The sequence below is a fragment of the Crinia signifera genome, chromosome 5 (assembly GCF_055691185.1).
Source record: "Crinia signifera chromosome 5, ASM5569118v1, whole genome shotgun sequence".
In the NCBI taxonomy this organism is placed as follows: Eukaryota; Metazoa; Chordata; class Amphibia; order Anura; family Myobatrachidae; genus Crinia; species Crinia signifera.
Window position 1 is genome coordinate 230,191,804 of NC_139221.1, and position 21,368 is coordinate 230,213,171.

At 44.6% G+C, this 21,368-nt stretch overlaps 1 protein-coding gene across 1 annotated transcript in view; it reads right to left on the reverse strand.

The window, feature by feature from the left end:
- Positions 1 to 17,751, reverse strand: part of ENTPD3 (ectonucleoside triphosphate diphosphohydrolase 3) — a 57,540-nt gene extending 39,789 nt beyond the window's left edge. The window contains exons 1-2 of the mRNA XM_083188628.1: positions 17,499 to 17,751; positions 2,183 to 2,316 (exon numbers count right to left, since the gene is read on the reverse strand). Of these exons, the coding sequence (XP_083044754.1) occupies positions 2,183 to 2,308 (126 nt within the window). The 5' untranslated portion in view covers positions 2,309 to 2,316; positions 17,499 to 17,751. The remainder of the gene's footprint in view (positions 1 to 2,182; positions 2,317 to 17,498) is intronic.
- Positions 17,752 to 21,368: the final 3,617 nt, after the last annotated feature.

A 21,368-nucleotide genomic window follows, 5' to 3' on the forward strand; every position in this document is an offset into this window, starting at 1 on the left:
TGACATTAATTACAGTGAGGGATGTCATGGTAGAACAAAGCACTTGTGTAGGTCACATATATTAGCTGTTCATACAGTCCAACCACTTAAATTTTCTTCACTGCAGAAATTGTTATAAAAGACATCTTTTTTTTCATGCTTTTCTTGGAAAAGTGTTCAGGGGAAATTATGAAGTCAAACCAGTACAAACTGAAGCTAGAGGTCACATGACCAGAACGTGATAACAAAATGAACTTACAGAAATGGGCATGCACTAAGTACCATCACTGCTGTGAATGTATGTGATCATTAATTCTGTCAACATGTAACTTTAGACTGCTTATAGCAACACTTCTGACACTGGAAATAAACTATATGATATATAATAAATTAGAGGGGTTCAATTAGCAGTGATAAATAACCCCAATCTAATTGATCCTTCGGGGTAATTCAATTATCCCCAATAGCAAGAGAAACAAAATCCCCAAGAAGTGCTGTGGATCTGTGAACTTATCCTGTGTGTTTTTGCACAACAGCAAGTACTTTTTATTACAAAAAAAAAGGCTTGAATTGGCAGTGATTTATATCCCTTTTACACCCAAATCCCTGGTTGTACAATGGTCTTTGAACACGGGATTTTCCAAAGTCAGACCCAGCTTACCCCATTTATACCCCTTTTACACCAAAATCCCGGCTCCGACACGGTATTTGGAACATGGTTCCAAGCCAGGTGGGATACGGGATTTGCTCCATTTACACTGCGGTGCCGACCTCCAGTGTAAACAGGGGCGGCGCTTGGTGATGACATTATCTCCAAACGCCGGGATCGCCGCGCCGAGGCCCCCCAGCACCAAAGTAAGCTACTGGGCTGCCACCAACTTCTGTGAATCCCCCCTAGCCCCCTTCTGCAAGGTGAATGGATGCCTCACACAGGCATTCATTCACCTCCTCCCTGCCTCCGCTGTCTGTACAGTACAGAAGACAGCAGCAGAGGCTGTGTGCGCCCCCCCAAGCAACCTACTGACCGCAGGACGCTGCTTGGGCCATTGCTGTAAACAGAAGCTGGGTAGGAGGACCTGGCATACACGTTTACACTGCCCACTACACAGGTCCTGCGAGTGTTCCACCCTGGTCAGGAACTGGGTAGAAGTCCTGTGTAAATGCACATAGGTTGACCCCTTTTACACCGCCACTGACCCAGGTCCACAAGGGAAAAACCCAGGTTTTTGTGGCGATGTAAAAGGGGTATAAATTGTTAAAGTAACGGGAGATCGGGGGGCTGAATTGCTTTATTTTTAATGGGCTGATCGTGCCCAGACTGACCAGGTTTAGCCAAATGCAGAGCTGCCAAGAGGGGGGGATGGGTACTGATTACCCAGGCCCGGGCTTGCTGGGGGGGCCTGGCGGGGGCCCTGGTCCGCACCCCCCCCCCCCTTCCGTCCTCCCGGGCAGCAGCAGCACACACCTACAGGATGTGCTGTGCTGACAGCAGGCTCAGCATGACCGTCTCACTGACCGCGTGAGAGCACATGCTGTAGGTGTGCTGCTGTTGCTGCTGAGGGAGGGGGGGGGACGACGACAATAACACTCCCCCTCGACTTTGGAGTGTTTTTTCACCACCCTAAACATTTTGGGGGCGTGGCCTAATTGCGGGGAGGTGGCCCACGCCTTCTGCGATTAGGCCACACCCAAACATTTTTACCGAGGCTCGGCATACCTCTCGGCTGCCCTGGCCACGTGAAACATCTAAACCTGCCAAAAGTGCTGGGCAAAACAGGAAAAGTGTCTACATATTTTTCCTCACCAGCATGAAGGGATGCGCACCCACATGGCAGCCCAATTGAAATGCTGCTGGTAGGAGCTCTCTAGTGGCAGGCACCCATTAAACAATTGAATTTGGGCAAAATGAGCATGATAAATGTACATTTTAGTGAAATGTGTAAATCCACAAATGCTATTTTCACAAGATACACACCATTAGTTGAAAGTAAATTAGTCGAAAGCGTATATGCATACAGTATAATACTCACACACTGTAACTTTAAAGCATTTCATAATTAATATTATTGGGATTTAGTTTCACATTTAATTTGGAGATAAAAGTAAAGTGATTGTAAGAAATTAATTTACAGATATATATTTGGGACCAGGCTGAAAAAGACACAATTATATGGATTAAAATATCAATATTAACATCACTTACCTTCAGGCCAGGAGAGAGGGCCTGCTCATGGTGAATCTGGACATACGCAATGGCAATGATCACAGATACACTGATTAAGAGGAACACAACAGAAACAATGAGAGGAACTTTCACCTTTAAAGGCATCCCAGTATCTGTAATACAAACAGGACAATACAATGAGCCATGGCTGTTTGCACTATAAATAACAACCTATTAGCATAGCAGCACGTAAAGCAATCTTACAAATATGGGCGAAGCCAGAGTCACCAACACTGCAATGATTTGAAGCCACATTGTTTTATCTTCTTCGTATGGAATGGGTGGGTGTGATTTTGGAAAGAAACGCTAAAGTGCAATATTTTTGGGAAGTCTGGGAAAGCTATATTGCCACGCTATCAGTGCCGGTATACATGCAAATTCACAACTCATTTGCCAATGAAGTATGGTACATGACACAAGCTTTATCTGCGGATCCACTCATAATTCTATGAGATGTTCTCGGGTTGGGGGGGGGGGGGGGGGGGGAGATCAGGCACAGATACTATATATTTTTTTTTTTTCATTTTCTTATGTGACAATGCTACATTTATCTATTAACAAAACATGCTTGTATTTGTGTTGGGTAATGTATAATGTATTTACACTGTGTCGTTATTAACAATGTACACCAGCATCTATCTTGGATCTTTTGATCATTCAATGTGTTTGAATTATCCTTTGCTTCAATAAAAAGATGTAATAAATAAATAAATAAATAACAGATAAGTACTTGTTTCCTAGCATGGCGCCACTAAGCTATTTGCATCGCATGGGCCATTTTAGGGCCATGCTATGTACGATGCGATGCGATGCAATTTTCCTATGTAATTTATTCACTGCTCTCTCTGCCCCGGGCAGGGGCAAACGCAGGATTTTCAGAAGGGGGTTTCCAGAGAAGCAGAGCAAAGCACGGAGATGGACACCTAGGTAAGCCCAGTATATGCCGAGTCAGTTAAAGTATTATAGATAGACCAAATGTATATAAATAATAATAATAAAAAATATATATATATACACACACACACACATACATATATATATATATATATATATACACATACAGGGGCATCAACAGCAATGTAGACCCCTGGGCATAACAATGTATTGGGGCCCCTACCTGAGGCAGAACTCTGGGAGGCAATGGAGTCATCTGCCACCGGGCTCCATCTCCCAAGGGGGCAACTCTCCTCCCCCTTCAAGTATAAATCAGTTAGTTCTGAGAGATATATGTGTTATCTATCTATATTTCTTAACAGAAATATATATTTTATATAAGGTTTTATTGGGTTGTGTTGTGTATGTGTGTGTATGTGTGTGTGGGCACCAATATATATCTTGCCTCCGGGCAACTGGAACGAACTTACGCCACTGGCCCCTACCAATCCTCCAGCGGTAGGGGTGGGGGAAGCTTTGATTTCCCGCGGGTGGTAGGGGGTATTATATCAACTGCTCAGCATGTAGGGATTGGATCATTAATTTCCACTAATTACCCCTTTACTGCACAGATGGTGGGAGAAGGGGGCATTGGGCTGAATGAAGGGGCCCTGATACATAACTTCCAGGGTGGTAGAGGATGTTTAATATGCAGAGGAGGGGTGTATAGTGGGAGGGTGCAACGCTCGCCACGCTTCAGGGTGGTGTGGATAGTGGGGGGGTGCGTTACATCTTTTTTTGGGACATACAATCATAATATTGTATACCTAATGTCATGGCATCGCACACCCTATAAAATCGCATTGCATCGCATGCGATTTTGCGGGACGTGCGATGGAATGCGATGCGATATAGTGGTGTAAAATTAGGGAAAATACATGGGGGAAAAAAATCGCTGCTATAATGGCCCATGCGATGCGATTTCCCTACGGTGCCGTACGTAGAAAATCTGGGCGCCGTGCTTGGAAACAAGTACCAAAAGATATATAAAGGTGCATACACGCTATGCGAAATATCACTAACAATTTGCATAATCTAGTGCAGGGGTTCTCAAACTCGGTCCTCAGAACCCCACACAGTTCACGTTTTCCAGGTCTCCCAGCAGGTGCACAGGTGCATTCATTACTCATTGACACATTTTAAAAGATCCACAGGTGGCGCTAATTATTTCACTTGTGATTCTGTGAGGAGACCTGGAGACCGAGTTTGAGAACCTGTGATCTAGTGTATTACGTACTATATCATTAATTATGCGCTCTCCTGTGGGTTTTTAACCATTTCCCTTGTTGTCTGAACATGCAGTCAAATTTAGACTATATCGACAAAGATTGCATGTTCAGCGGGGACCTGATGATGTCAATGAACAATATTGTTAACAATATATGTGTGTGTATTCGCTTTATACTTTGCTCGTGAGTCGCCAAAACAGTTAACTATAGTTTAACTACTATTATATATAATAGTTTTCGGTACTTGTGGAGTATCACGGCTCCCATCGCATGCCATATATAGTGGCATGCGATTTTTGCAGGTTTTTTTTACCAGTTTTACAAAATCGCAAGTGATCGCATGCGTTTTTTAACAGAAAAGCATCCAAATGCATTGAAATTAGTATCAAACATGTTCAATGGCCCCCAAATGTCATTTTTGAGGCTGTACCAACCCCACTTTCAACACGAACCCAAAGCGTGGCGAGTGTAGCGAGCCCGTGAGGGGCAGCGGTCTGCCTCCTACGACCTTTTCATACCCCCACTATCCACGTCGGCATGGAGTTGAGAATAGAAAGTGTGGCGAGCGCAGCGAGCCACCGAGCCCGAAGCGTGGCGAGCGCAGCGCGCCCCGCGAGGGGACGCGGATACCTTCACAGGTATCCGTGTCCCCTCGCGGGCTTCACAGGTATCCGTGTCCCCTCACTGCGCTCGCCACACTTTCTATTCTCAACTCCACACCGACGTGGATAGTGGGGGTATGAAAAGGTCGTAGGACGCGTACCGCCGCCCCTCGCGGACTCGCTGCGCTCACCACGCTTCGGGTTCGCGTTGATAGTGGGGGTGGTACAGCCTCAAAAATGACATTTGGGGGCCATTGAACATGTTTGATACTAATTTCAATGCATTTGGATGCTTTTCTGTTAAAAACGCATGCGATCAAATCGCATGCGATGCGAATTTTTTATATGCGATGCACATCGTGGGAGCCATGATTATCCACAAGTACCTAGTTTTCTATTATATGTACATTTGGGACTGACATCCAGGGCCGCCAAGAGAAATCCTGGGCCCCGGTACAACAACTTCCTGGGGCCCCACGGATGGAGCTCCCGTACACACTCTACGGACCCGTTGTCCACTGCTTCCAAGGTGGATACACGTACAACAATTTACACTGTAATGCCTATTACACATGTCACACACCCATTACATATTATACCACATGCCATAATACTCATTACACGTTATGCCACACACCGTAATGCTCATTGCATATTAAGGGGTTAACCTGCTCTGCCAGGGATTAACCTGTCTGCCCTGATTTACATGCCATGGGTTACATGCTCTTTGCAAAGGATTTACACATACCCTCCAACATGACCCCTTCCATTAGGTACAAAATTCTGTATTTCTGGACTTCCCTAGTTACAGATGTGAGCCTGCAGCACAGTCCAATATTCAAAAAGGGGGGGTCATATATACTGCCACCCCAAGCATCACTGTCCTGGACTCACTGGCAGTTGATGTGACTGCCCCTCTTTGAATTTTGGACTGTGCTGGAGTCCAACCTCTGTAACTACCAATGGCAGGGAAGTCCAGGAACAGAGCATTTTGTACATAATGGAATAGGTCATGTTGGGGGGTACTTGTCACCAAATAAAAAAACCCTGTGTGTCCAGACCAGGGCCCCCCTGACAGGCCCGGGCCCGGGTAAATTGTACCTGCTCCCCCCCTCTCTCGGCACCCCTGCTGACATCCCCAGTACCAGCTGCCAGTTAGTAGCGCACCTCTCACATTCTTTGTTTTTCTAGTTAACTATATTACTTAGTGTATACCCAGCTTTACAGAATATTTAGTTATATATTGCTGGGAAATGTGAAGTATGAGGAAAAAATAGAAAGCTAATAGCACTTTTACAATGGCCAATATATGTACAAATTCCTATAACTGTATCTGTATAAATGGTGAGTTCTCCTGTCACTGCTTATAATCAGTAAGTTCTGATGTCATCAATCAGTGATTTCTGAGACCTGCACTTGGTCATTCATGTGGTTTTATTGGCATAAAAAGCTGTATGCACACACTGCGATACATGAGATTTTGACTATATAGTCAAAATGGGAAGCTCAAATCGCACCGTGTATGCACCTTAAGACATCACCGCAATATAAATTAAACATACATATTTTATACAATGACTGATTTAAAACTAAAAGTTTATAAAAAAGCGAAATTCAAAAATATAAACAGGCCAGGATCCATGCCCGCCCTAACCTTCCATGTGCTTATTTATCCCTGCTATCTTAACTAATATACAATGCAGCCCCGCAACGGCCATAGCTAAGTAAGAACATGATAGATATTATGTGTAAATTGTATACTGCTGTTTGTATGTATATCTGAGCGTGATACAGCGCTAATCCTGAATAAGATATTGTAAAATATTGCTCAGAATTGTTATATGTTGTATGTTCTTTTTTGTCTTTTTATATATATATATATATATATATATATATATATATATATATATATGTATATGACGAAAATAAATAAAAGATTAAAAGGGAAAAAAAAAAGTTAATAAAAAAAAAATCTAAATAATAATTGATATCAGTTGGCATATTGGAGAAATGTACTTGTATGTTTTTTGCCCTAATTATTTCCATCACATGTCACAATCTGGAATGAGGCATGAAAAAAAAAAAAAATATGAAAGTGCATGACTCACTGGACAAGCCCAAGCAGTGACTTCTATAAAAGGTTGCCACAACATGTTCACACTGAGCTGATGATAATTAATGATAATAGTATATTCTAACGTCAGAATTTACAGCAGTGTCACAAGAGATTTTTCTGCTACTGTACATTTTTATCTTAATCTGGGAAACGCTTTCATGCTGAAATCAATGTATGTAAACTGTGTCACATGGGTTAATTTGCCATTCTGAAACTTATTATGTTGTACACGGTGTATAGCCAGCAGGAAAACAACTGATGGCGCATTGTCAAAGCATTACGTTTTCATGACTTTTGCCCACGGGATTCAAAACAATATTCATTTTTTTGCATTTAACCCTTTGAATGCCAACATTGTTGTGAGAGATCCTCAAATTATCTGCTAAAAATGCCCATGTCAGTCACCCAAAAAAAGAACAGTTGCAGTGAGCTACACGGGCATTTTTAGCAGTTATTTTGAGGATGTCTCACAGCAATGTTGGCACTCAGAGGGTTAATATTATTGTGGTCTTATATGCTGTGGACAAACAGCTGAGAATTGCCAGCCAGGAAAATCATCTGCTTATTAAATGTAAAGGATCATACACACTGAGCGACTTTGAGCTGAAGCCGCTCAAAACAGCAAGTTTGAGCGGCTTTCATCTCAAAGTCGCCCAGTGTGTATGGCCCGGCGATGACCCCCCCCCCCCCCCCGACCGCGCCGGGGAGGGGGAAAGCAGCACAGTGTGTTTGCACCCCCCTAGCGATGACAGTGGTCATCTCTGTCCATACACGCTGGGCAGGGCCGGTGTAAGGCTTTTCAGCACCCTAGGCAAAACTCCAGCCTACTGCCGCCCCCCCCCCTCCCCCCATACTGCCACCAATAACCATTTTCCAACCCCTTAATGCATACTTGGTTAACATTCTGCAACAGCAGGGAACCTCCCAAAATTGAGTGGTCCTCCCAGCCCCCCAGGTAGATGGGCAAGACTCTTGCTTTCTCTGGAGGCCCCCAGCACCCTCCCCTTTGCCACCCACAACAGAGTACAGGAAGAGAGGGAAGCAAAATAGGGCAGCATGCCTCAAGAGAAAGTATGGAGGTGAGGTCGTAGAGCTTCCAGAGCAACCGCCTGCATTAAGTACAACAAGGATCCTCACAGACATCCTTTATTTTTTGATAGGCAGACTTGGTGGCGCCCCCCTAGATCCTGGCGCCCTAGGCAGCTGCCTAAAGCTGCCTAGTGGTAGAGCCGGCACTGACGCTGGGCATAATTGCCCAGTGTGTGTGGACCTTAAACCCGGATGTCACATAAGCAATAAAACTGCTTGGATATTATGAGATGAGGTTAGGATCTTGGCAGTCAGACAGAAAACCCACAGCAGGATCCGACAGTCAGGATCCCGGTGTCACCGGGGTTCGTCTTCAAGAAGCGTGGATTAGGGTTAAAATAGCAGGGTTTGTCTAGATTTTGACAGTCAGGATGTTGCTGTCGACATTTTGATGGTTGAGATAGTGAGTGCCTTGATTTAAATAACAACCCAATCTTACTGTATGCAGGTTGTAAAACTCCACTTTTGCACGGTCATTTGGCCCCTTGAGCTGGAAGAATGCAGGCCAATACACTGTAGCAGAGTAGTACTTTGGGTGGAGTCTAGTGGTGAGCTGGAAAAATGTAGTCCAGCATACGTAACAGAACACAGCGGGTATTAGTAATCGAAGACTGTAATGGTTGTAGAAGCAGGGAGGCTATGAACATGCTGGGATACATGTATAAGGCTGGTATGGGCTAACAAATAAAGCTAAAGCATTTGACATGCACCTCTATGCACAGCGCAGACATTTGTACAGTGCTGCAAAAGCACGCTTTGTGACAACTTGTGACTGTCAATGACTGGGCAACTTATACCCTTTTCCCACATGTCAAGCCTGGGTTATTGTTCGGTTGTACCTTTGATGGCACTTGGAGATGATCTGACCAGGGGCATATCAAGATAGAAGTGGGTCTATGTGCAGTCTCCTTCTGGCCCCCTCCACTTTAACCAGCATCACAATAATTGTCTGTACTAGGGTCACTAGGAGACCCTTGTACTGTGCAAGAATCTGGTGTGCATGTAAAAGTCTTCAGTGAGCCATTAATCTGGTGATATTCTTACAGCACATGAACAAAACACTCAGAAAATGGCCACCCCAAATTTCCTGGTGATTTGTGCAGTGCTGCTGTCCCCTGATATGGAACTCCATACTGTAGAGGTAAGTATTCAAGAAATGGGTGTAGGGTCTGCAGTATGGCCCCCAGGGGCCTGTGTACACTAGGGTGGGTTGAAAAACACAAAAGCGATGGTGGAGTTTGGCCTTAGTGCCCAAAAAGGGATACAGACTGGTTTATTTTTGCACTGCAATAAGGATCTCACTGTGAAGTAAAACCCCAATTCAAATCGAATTATATCTGCACAAGTTACATCTGTCCCACCTGCAGTGCACATGGTTTTGTCCATTTGAGAAGGAATTTGCCTATGCGAGTGAACCAGAACAAGGGCCTAAATTTGGTGTTTATAACAAGTTACAAAGGATTTTATAGAAAAAATACACATGGGATGTTTGGGTTTTTAGTGGCTACTCTTTGGGCTTTTAGTGGCTACTTTACAGGAGATTAAAAACAGATAAGGCATCCAAGCCTAATCCCAGTCTTCTGATAAAGTGCAGCACAAGTCTCCTCCAATGGAAATTACTCTAGTGTGGAGCTCAGCATGGTACTCCAAAAGTGGTTGCCTGCACATTGTAGGTGACAGGCATGCACATACCCCAGGGTTTATGGACTTCTTCTACTGCAGCCAGCCCATAGAAGCCAAAGAGGCAGCCCCGGAGGGAGGGAACACCTCCTAATGGGATTGCCTTGGGTAACTGGCAGGTCTGATTTGTTACTGAGGTGTGCATCCTCATGCTTCACTAGGTGTCTGTAGCTGTTGATAATTAGCGATATTAGTCAAACTGAAACATATATACATAAAGATTTCTATCAGCACCTAAACCATGGCGGATACAAGGAGTGGCAGCAGGAGCAGTTGTCCTTGGGCCCCCACACATTAGGTGCCCATGGTACTGAAATCGGAGCACATCATGATTCAGCTTGGTCTCCAATATCCCAACTACGCAGCTTCTGCCAACGCTGAATGCCGAGGTGCTGCTGAAGTCACCACCGCTGGGATTTCTGTGAAATGAGTGAGGCGGCGCCATTTCACTCAGCCTCACTTCCTTTCTCATTGGTGCCGGCAGTGTGTGACTGGCTGGCAGTAGGCTTTGAGCTGTGTGGCGCCGTACAGATCAGTTATTGTGAATTATTCATAAACAACAGAACTATATCATTTTTTCCATTACGTACTGTAACTTACTTCATTTACTAATATTTTGTAAGCTACCTTTTGTAATCTTATGATGTCCATTTTTATGTATATGTCGTTTAATTTTAACAAATGTATTAAGAGTCCCAGTCTCTTCCGTCTTTGTTAATTACTTATGTTATTTGTATTTTCATAGAGTTAATGCACCAAAGTTTATTTAAAGTGGCAATCATTTACACTGCAAAATCAAACTGGTTTTGCAGTGTAAATGATTGCTGCTTTAAAAAACTGGAGATTTCTTTCCAAATCTCTCACTTTCTGATTCTCTCATCCTATTACATTTCACCCTACAACTTTTTCTCTCTAACACATGCACAACATCGGTGTAGCTAGGTGCCACGGTGCCCGGAGCAAGGGCATGTTTCACGCCCCCCCCCCCCTGGTTTGTAGTAGGCGGGGCTCTTGCGAGGCGAAAAGGGGACGCGGCCTAACATTATACCACATACCGTAATGCCCATTACACATTATTGTACACCATTATGCCCATTAGACATTGTTGCATACTGTGATGTCCATAACACATTATCAAAAACTGCAGTACCCATTACACATTATGCTGCACACTATAGTGCCCATTACACATTGTTGCACACCATATTGCCCATTACACAATGGCGCACACCAGAATGCCCATTATACATTGGCGCACACCATATTGCCCATTACACATTGGCGCACACCAGAATGCCCATTATACATTGGCGCACACCATATTGCCCATTACACATTGGTGCACACCGTATTGCACATTACACATTATAACACACATGATAATGCCCATTACACAAATTACCACACACGTAATGCCCATTACATATCATGCCACATGTAATTCCCATTACAAATTATGCCACAAACGTAATGCCCATGATATATTACGCCCGTAGTAATGTCCCTTACACATAATTCCCCTCGTAGTGCCCCTTAAACATTGCCCATATTACTGCCCCTTACAGAATTCCCATACTGATTCCATATAAGAGGAGAGACCTCATTGCCACGTCCCTCTATCCCCACCACAAACACCCTGTCCCCCAACATACACCCCATAACCCTCTATCCCCACCACAAACACCCTGTCCCCCAACATACACCCCATAACCCTCTATCCCCACCACAAACACCCTGTTCCACCCACAGACCCCCTATAAAGCTTTACTCACATATACACCCTAGTCCCCCTGTTTGTGCCACATTCACTTCATAATCCTCTACACCACTCCCAATTACACACCCTACTCTTTCACTGTCCCCAACATACCCATACCATCCAACACCAGGGTGGTGAGTCTGGACCTCTTTTAGGTTTGTTACACTGGAGCTCGAGCATGGTCCCCCTTCTGATGGCCACAACTTACCAGCACATTGGGAGCCGGGTGGGCGGGATGATGATGTTAGCTGCGGCGGCTGACCCAGTCTGCACTCCCTGCGCAGGCTGCTCAATCAAGTCAGACTCAGCCGTCACAGCCTGCACTGAATCTGCAGTGGCTGTGATGGCTGTCATGACACAAACACAGAGGGCTTCAACCTTGCTTTTGGAGCATGGGTTGGATCCTGGTCCCAGCTCAGAACCCTCTTTCAAACAAGAAATTATATTACCGGGGCAAGCATTTGGACCTGGGAATTTTTCTGGTGCAAGTTGGTGTGACCTTGGTTGTGATCCCTGGCATTTTTTACCCAGATTGGACCCTTAAACACAGAGACGGCATCAAGGTATAGCAGCCATTCCCCATGTCAGAATCTCTGCGTGAAAAGGGTATTATCCACATGTGGCCTTTCAATCCAATGCATGTGACTGCTGTTAAGGATACTCTGTCATCTCTGCGCATGGTGTTCACTTACTTGAATGTGCTCTCCACTTTCTCCTACCCACCCAGGGCAATTATGAGTTTATCAATATAATGATTCCCAAATTTCCCCCCCTTTCTTCATCCCCTGCAAAGGTGTATCTAGCATCAGCGATATGTTGGACCATTTCACAAAAGCAATATTTGATTGTTTTGTTTACCGACAGCATTTTATTATTTGAGGTTTTAAGGCTTTTAGCATAGCTCTGTAACTGCAGTTTGAGGTGCCAATTTTTCATTTGTGGAGCACTATATTAATATAATATCCTAAAAACAAACCATTATGTTTCTATTAAAATAGCCATTATGTTCTTGTTTGGTTTTCTGTTGTTTATTTTTTTCTCCATTAGAGCAGTAATAGTTTTTCAGATTCTATTCCTTGCGGGCTTTTGCCAGTCTGTAAACAAAATATGGAATAGAAATAAAGTGATATCTACAACAATCTTCTTGTTTTATGTCTCTATTTTTACGTAAATTGCTACTGGCTTTGTTTTCTGTCTCCTGCTGCACCCCTGGGCTCCGAGTCTCCTGTACCCAGGCAGTAGGTCTCCAGAACCCGAAGCCCGTCGTCGGGCCATCTGTAACCGATCCTCGGGCCTCCTGCTCCCAGGTGGTAGGTCTCCTGCTCCCGCTCACCTCTTCTGTTCAGGCATTTTAATTGCACTAATGCAGGGTGCAAGGGACAGCAGCGTGCCCCATAGCAGTTGCATCCCTTGCACCCTCTATAGTTATGCCACTACATAGATCCCTCACCATCTTCTCTGTTATCACAATCTGGATTTACCTCCAGTACTTAGGGGTCTATTTACTAAACACTGGGAAGAGATGAAGTGGATGTAGAAAATGTACCATTTGATCTCTGGGAAGGTCGACATTTTCACTTTTTTGTCCTGAATGTCGACTCAGTCTGGCCAGCTGGTGGTGGACAGCTCGTAATGGCGGGCAGCGGGGTCCATATGAGCAGCAGCGGCTGGAGTTGTAGCGGCATTTTGCCGGTCGGCGGGATGCGGATGCTAAATATTTTGAATTGATTGGCCGGAGGTTGATTGGCTGAGACTCTCAGCCAATCAATGTCCAGCCATTTTAAAATATTCAGCAGCCACATCCCACCGCCTTGCAAAATGCCGCTACAAGATCCCAGCAACCGCTGCTAGGACGGACCCTTGCTGCCCGCCACTACGAGGTATCCGCCCTATGCCACCACCAGTTGAATGGACCACGCTGCCCTTCCCTCGCCGCATGGGGAGGGAGGTCCCAGGTTGGGTGGACAGACGGAAGCGCGCACCGGACTTGAGGGGACATCATACTGAGCCTATTTGGGCCAATTTCACAGCCCGATTCCTTGCAATTGGCCGAAATGGGCCAAAATCGACTCAGTGTATGGGCACCTTAAGGCTTGTCGTGCTTAAGTGGTCGATCTTAATATGACCTAATGCCTGTATCCCGATTTGCTTCTGTGTTTCTACATATGTTAAGATTTGAAGCCACAAGCATTGGTTTTGCCTATAACATTGCCAGAAATCATTTGAATTCCTCCTAGACCACCAACCCATGGTACCTCTGCAAATGTCTGCAGGGTGCTACGACACACAGCTTAGAAACCACTGCTATAAACCAATCAACACATTGCATTTTTCTACTTTTAACCAGAGACAAAATGATAAAAAAAGCATAATTATTCGGGTGTGGTTCAGTTGGTCACCAGCAAGTTGTTAGACAGCCATTAGGTCGACATGCATTTAGGTCGACATGCAAGAAGGTAGACATGACTTCAGGTCGACATGAGTAAGGTCGACAGAGTCATTAGGTCAACATGGGTATGATCGACATTGAAAAAGTTGTCTTTTTTTTGTTCTACAGGAATGTCAACACAGTCAACATAAACACTAAAACATAGCACCGATGCGCTCGCCATGCTTTGGCACACTATTTTATTCTCCCACCATGCCTAGTGGATGGTAGGGCATGAAATACCGCCTGTTGGCACATGTCGTGTCGACATGGCGACCAAAACATAGTACCACTACGCTCGCCATGCTTCAGGCAGGTGCCTTGCGCACTATTTTATTCGGCACTTGTGTAGTTGCACGGCGCCAGTGCTACTTCCGGGTTCTACGCTCGCCACAAACTATGTTAAAAAAAGTAACTTAACTCCATGCCAACATGGATAGTTCATACCCCCACTATCCATGTTGGCATGGAGTTGATTTTAAATAGCGTGGCGAGCGTAGCGAGCCACCGAGCCCGCAGCGTGGGCGAGCGAAGCGAGCCCCGCAAGAGGACAGACGTGCCGTGAAACTACACAAGTACCTTTTTTTCTCCCACCATGACCTAGTGGATGGTAGGGCATTAAATACCACCTGTCGGCACATTTTTGCTCAAAAAACAGTAAAAAAAAACAAAAACATGTCAACCTAATGACCCTGTCGACCTTACCCATGCCGACCCAATGACCGTCGACATAATGACCCTGTCTACCTAACCCATGTTGACCTTAAGTCATGTCGACTTTTCTGCATGTCTACCTTAAGTCATGTTGACCTAAATGCATGTCTACCATCATGCTGGTGACCCAATGACCGTATCCCAATTATTCACCATTGCTTTATCCAAAATATGGGGTAACGCAGCCTAAAATTGCTTTTATTTGGCACTATTATAGCACAAGCCATCAGGAAACAATATTATGTATGTGTTGTGGAAGCGTATGCCATTAATCAAATAATGTGGTTTGTGGAACAACAGGCAGCGTAAATAATAAGTCATCCTTAATCGGTGTCCTGCTTGTTTATACCTTTGGGGCCTAATTCAGCATGGTTTGCTAATTACAGTAAAAGCAATGGACTGTGATCACAGAGTCACTGGAAGTGGTCATCACTGAGTATAAGGAAATAGGTCAACATGGCTAAGGTCGACAGGATTAGAAGGTCGACACATGCATTAGGTCAACAACGGCAAGGTCGGCATGAGTTTTTCACTTTTTTTGTTAGCCGAAATGTGCCGACATCCACTAGGGCATGGAGGGAGAATAGAATAGTGTGCCAAAGGCAGTGACACTTTGACAGTGTCCATGTCGACATTTGGGACCAAAACATAGTGAAACCCTCATGTCGACATTTTGAATGATGTCACTGCCAACTGTTGACCTCAGCCATGTCAACCTATTTCATGTGTCGACCTAAGCAATGTTGACCCAATGCATGTCGACTTAATATGGATTGACCTTATGACCCATACCCCTTTAGAGAACCACCCAAAAAAGTATTGGCACGCCTATCATTTCACAAACACACCCAGAACACTAAACAATTCTCTAATACCCCTTTTACACCCAAATCCTGGATCCGACCCGGCATTTGGAACATGGGGCCTTATTCTAGTTCACTCTTAGAGGCAAATTCCTTCTTAGTTGGACAAAACCATGTGCACTGCAGGTGGGGCAGATGTAACATGTGCAGAGAGAATTAGATTTGGGTGGGGTTTTTCTTCAAAGTGAGATCTATATTGCAGTGTAAAATAAAGCAGTCAGTATTTACCCTGCATAGAAACAAAATAACTCACCCAAAGCTAAATCTCTCTGCCCATGTTACATCTGCCCCCCCTGCAGTGCACATGGTTTTGTCCAGCTAAGAAGGAATTTGCCTCTAAGAGTGAACTAGAATAAGGCCCATGGATCCAAGCCAGGTCAGATCTGGGATTTGCACCGTTTAGACAGCGGTGCCTAACTGCAATGTAAACAGAGGCGGCGCTTGGAGATGGCATCATCTCCAAACACCAGGACCGCCAATCGCCGGGCCCCGGAGTGCCGTGCTGGGGGCAAGCCCAGCACTAAATTAAGCCCCCGTGCACCCCCCCCCAGCCCCCATCCACGAGATGAATGGATGCCGCACACAGGCATCCATTCACTTCCTCCCTGTCTCCGCTGCTGTCTGCAGAGCACAGCAGACAGCAGTGGTGACTGTATGTGCCGCTCCTGTCCAACCTGAGGATGCTGCGGTCCGGCGGTTGGGCTTCCCCATTCATTTAATTGGGAGCCAGGTTGGATGACCCGGCGTACCCATTTACACTGCCCTCTACCAAAAGCCAGTGTAAAGGGACACGGGTTAACTCCTTTTACACAGCTGACCCGGGTCCACAAAGGAAAAACATGGTGTAAAAGGGGTATAATCCAAGCTGAATAAGACACTTTACCCATTGCTATATGCTATGGATCAGTGATGGCTAACCTTGTCACTCCAGCTGTTGTTGAACTACACATCCCAGCATGCCCGGAATCAGTTTTAGCATGGCCAAATAGTAATACTGTAGCAGGGCATGCTGGGATGTGTAGTTTAACAACAGCTGGAGTGTCAAGGTTAGCCATCCACACTATGGATCACTGGCCAGGTGTCTAGCAAAGGATGTAGAGGCGTATCTCATGAGAAGTATAATGCCTGGACACAATTTATCTGAGCACGGTTTTGGCCTGCCCGTCTTGTAATCAGCATTTTCTTTTAATGATCAAGTCCTAATAAAATAAACAGAAATGGAAAATTGTGACTTATTTTTTTGTCTTTATTTTTATCTGCCCCATTGGAAGGATACTTAACTAGTAGTGTAGAGGCACATTGTCATATTGAAACACTGCCATGCAAACCATTTATATGCAGAATACATCATCTGGAACACTGAGATAGCAGCTTACGGAGCCCCTACATCTAGCACTTGCACAAGAGGCTGTGCAAAGCCATTTGCATGTTCAAACTGCTCGATCAAACAAATAATAGTCTTTTCCTGGTATGTGGGATATAAATAGGGGAGCAACAGAAACATTGTTACAGCAAACACTCTGCAATCAAAGCATATAGCTAGAAACATGATGCCAGATAATAAACACATGCACAATGCAAATAGGGAAAATGGAATAGTCAATTAGAATAAGCCATAATGATAGCTTTCCAATCCTTGTCTGCCCTGCAGACACCATGTAAATACAGGTGTTATCAGCTCGTGTAAACAGACAATGTTATTATCAGATAGTAAACATACTGTAATAATAAACCCTAATATACTATATGACTTCCTGCTCAGCAGACCAGAAGCTTACATACTGTAGGCTGAATTAAAATGAATTTCAAGTTGGTACATGCCATATGTTAAGCAATCCAGGGAGTAGGTTTGCAGATACACACAGATAATATATCTACTTACCTGGTGCTTACCGTTCCCTGTAGCCCAATGAGGAGCAGCCTGGCTCTGACAGCGGCACAGACAGCGCAGATGCAGGTAGAGATGATACAGTCCGGGAATACAGAGGAATTATGTGTGTGTGTGTGTGTGCTGTGATATGCATTGAGAGCTGTTACCCGCTGGCCACACCCCCAGCAGGGGAGTATCCAACACTTTAATAAGAGGGAAATGGGGAGAAATTCGGTCGCAGCAGCATCAGGTTCCCGGCAGGTAGGGCATATAAATCCTGCCTCACATTCCTCAGCAGCACACATCTTATAGTGTTACTGCTTACATACTAGGGTCCCACTGTGATATATGTGCAGTCACCTAATTGTTGTACGATGCATTCACATAATGTGAGTCAATGTAACGGAATTTTCTGCACAGCCCCAAAAAAACAAAACAACATTGTCTGGAGTGGAAACAGTATCATGTATGCTTAAACATTTCTTCCATCATCAGTGGTGCAAGTCGTTTTTTTATAGTGGTACTGTTAGTGTGCACCAAAAATGGGAGTGGCCATGTAGAACAAGGCGGTGTGACCACACAAAACTAAGGGAGTGGCTACATGACAATGGGGCGTGGCTACATTATGCCACAAACCATAATGCCCATTACAAATTATGCTCATTACACATTATGCCACACACTGTAATGCCCATTACAAATTATGCCGCACACCGTTATGCCCATTACATATTATGCCACACACACAAAACCCATGACACATTATGCTCCACACGTAATGCCCATTACACATTATGCCAGACACTGGAAGGCCCATTACACATTAATCCGCACACACTGTAAGGCCCATTACACATTATGCCACACACACACAAAACCCATTACACATTAGCTGAAAATCTTCATAGCCAAGCGATCAGTTAAACGCTGCCCTGAACACACTGTTTCCGACCAATGTGCACAGCTGTCATTTTGGGGGTTATTCTAGTCCATTCTTTCTGACAAAATCCTTCTTAGATGGACAAAACCATGTGCACTGCGGGTGGGGCAGATGTAACTTGTGCAGAGAGAATTAGATTTGGGTGGGGTTTTTCTTCAAAGTGAGATCTATATTGAAGTGTAAAATCATGCAGTCAGTATTTTCCCTGCACAGAAACAAAATAACTCACCCAAATCTAATTCTCTCTGCACATGTTACATCTGCCCCCCTGCAGTGCACATGGTTTTGTCCATCTAAGAAGGATTTTGTCAGAAAGAATGAACTAGAATAAACCCCTTTGTTCGCAGCCGTGCACACAGGGAAAGATCCATTCACCATCTAATGGATTGATTTGCAGCGCCGAGTGTAGGTGCCCACACTCTAGAAAGATCTGTGATTTTAAGATGTGCGCATACATTATGGGCCCCACACATCAGCAACTAATTGTGACAATACTCCATTCTGGAGATGATTGTCACAATTAATCTTTAATGTGTGGGCCGCCCCTTTTGGCAATCCCAATCAAAAATTAATAGGGATCGCCAATCGATTGCTGAATCAGATTTTTAAACATGTTTAAAAATCTGGTTTTATTGGAGTTTCATTGTTGTATGTGTGGGCATTCTAACATGAAAAATCTGCCGATCACTGAAAAGTCAAATAGATTGGAGAAACCATTTATCTGGGGGGAAAAAAATCACTGGATCTGAGAAGCAATTAACTGGGATTGCTGATGTATGGGGGCCATTAGCCTTCAAATCTTTTGTCTGTCCTGGACAAAAGATTTCAGGCAAGCACACATCTTTATCAAAGATTTTTCTTAAGATCCCATGTGCGTTCTTATGGATTTTTTGTTAAATCTTCTGATCTTAAATACTTCATGAAAGATCAGAAGATTTAGGAAAAGATCCACGGGAGCGTGCATCGGACCAATATCGGCGGATTATCGGTAAACATCGGAAGAAATATCGTCCGATTTATCAAAAATCGGCCAGAAAATCGTTCTAGTGTGTGGGCACCTTAAGCCAAGACTTACTTGGCATTACGATGGCCCCGGTGAGGAGGTCACTGATGATGTAATCGAACCTGCCTCCCAACGGCCAGGGATTGTCCAGAAAACACTGGTCGCTGTCAATTACACATTGAGTGGCCAGCGATCACAGGCACTCAGAGCCAGTTATAGCACAAAGTGCTCATGCATGTGCACTGTGGACCGTGCGCATGCGTGTTCCTCTGATGATCGCCAATGCTGCGAATTCGCAGCCCTGCGATCAGAGCTGAATCAGGCCCATTGTGCCACATACAGTAAGGCCCATTACACATTATGCCACGTACACAAAACCCATTACAAATTATGCCACACACAATAAGGCGCATTAAACATTACACACCTTAATGCCCATTACATATTATGCCACACACAAAACCCATTACACATTATGCCACACACCATAAGGCCTATTATACATTATGCCACACACCGTAATGCCCATTACACCTTATGCCACAAAAATGGCAATTACACATTATGCCACACATAAAAATGCCCTTTACACATTATGCCCCACAGTAAGGCTCCTCTGTTCACCCACCCTGACCCCAGCAGCACTGCTCCTTCCACCTGCTTTAAGTCTACCTCTCCCCCCCTTAGCACCGCTCCTCCTTGTTATTAATTGAAAATGGTCGCGGTCCTGAACGCATCGGACATGAGGGGACATCAAACGAGCCGATTTGGACCGATTTCATGGTCTGTTTCGTTGGAATCGGACCAAATTGGCTCAGTGTATGGGCACCTTGAGAAAGAAAAAGGAATAAAAAGAAGGAAAGAGAGAGAGGAGGGTGTATCCTTGGCAGAAGTTCCCATCTGTAACCATAGCTATTGGAAATATAAAGCAAAAAAAAAAATTGTAAAAGAGAGGATTAAGTAGTAGGGTGCTGGGTGGTCAACCATGGGTCCCACATTTTATGAAAGAATTTAGAGGACTTATTGATGATGCTAGTCATAAATTCCATACAATAAACATGCCACATATGGGATATTATGGATTCTGGGTTAGTTAGTTGGTGGGTTAGTTTGTTTCCATCCCACTGCAATCTAGCAAGTGGTAGCCAATATCAGATGTCTCAATAATTTATTCTGGTGCCTGGATAATGAAGGAATGTGTAGAGGAAGCAAAATATATTCGGGATCATGCGGAATAGGAGTGTTTAGCAAGTTAGATGTAAATGCCATAACCTCCTTCCAAAGGCCAGTTATCTAAGAACAGGACCACAATATATGAAGGAAAGAACCAGGATACCATTTGCCATAATACCATCTATGCTAGAAGCGGAGTTATCCCATACCTCTATCCATTCCTCATCGTAAAGGGGGGCATTCAGGTCATTTTCCCATTCCCTTTTGCTTGAGGTGCATTGGGAGACAGGGGCGGATCCAGGATAAAATGACAGGGGGGCCCCAATGATAAAAAAGGGTTTGGGTGGGGGAGGGGCAGTGTTAGTGGTGCCAGTGTACATGCTAAGAGAGCGGCAGGAGAGGGTGGGAATGGAATTAAAAATAGGCCCTGGCATTTAAAGTACGCAGGCCCACCATGGCGACAAAAGTGAAGGAAGTAGTTGTGCGCGCGCCGAAGGCGCGCTCCGGAAAAGGGTGTGTGGCCACTCAACAGGGGGCGTGTCAACACCATATACAACTGCTACACATTATGCAACAAAATACTAGACCCCATTATACTTGCCCCTTACACATGATGCCAAATGGAATGAGCCAAAATTCAAATAATGCCACATGGATTGTGTCAAAATTCACATAATACCACATGGATTGAGCCAAAATTTACATAATAACACACACGGATTGAGCCAAAATTCACATAATGCCACACGGATTGAGCCAAAATTCA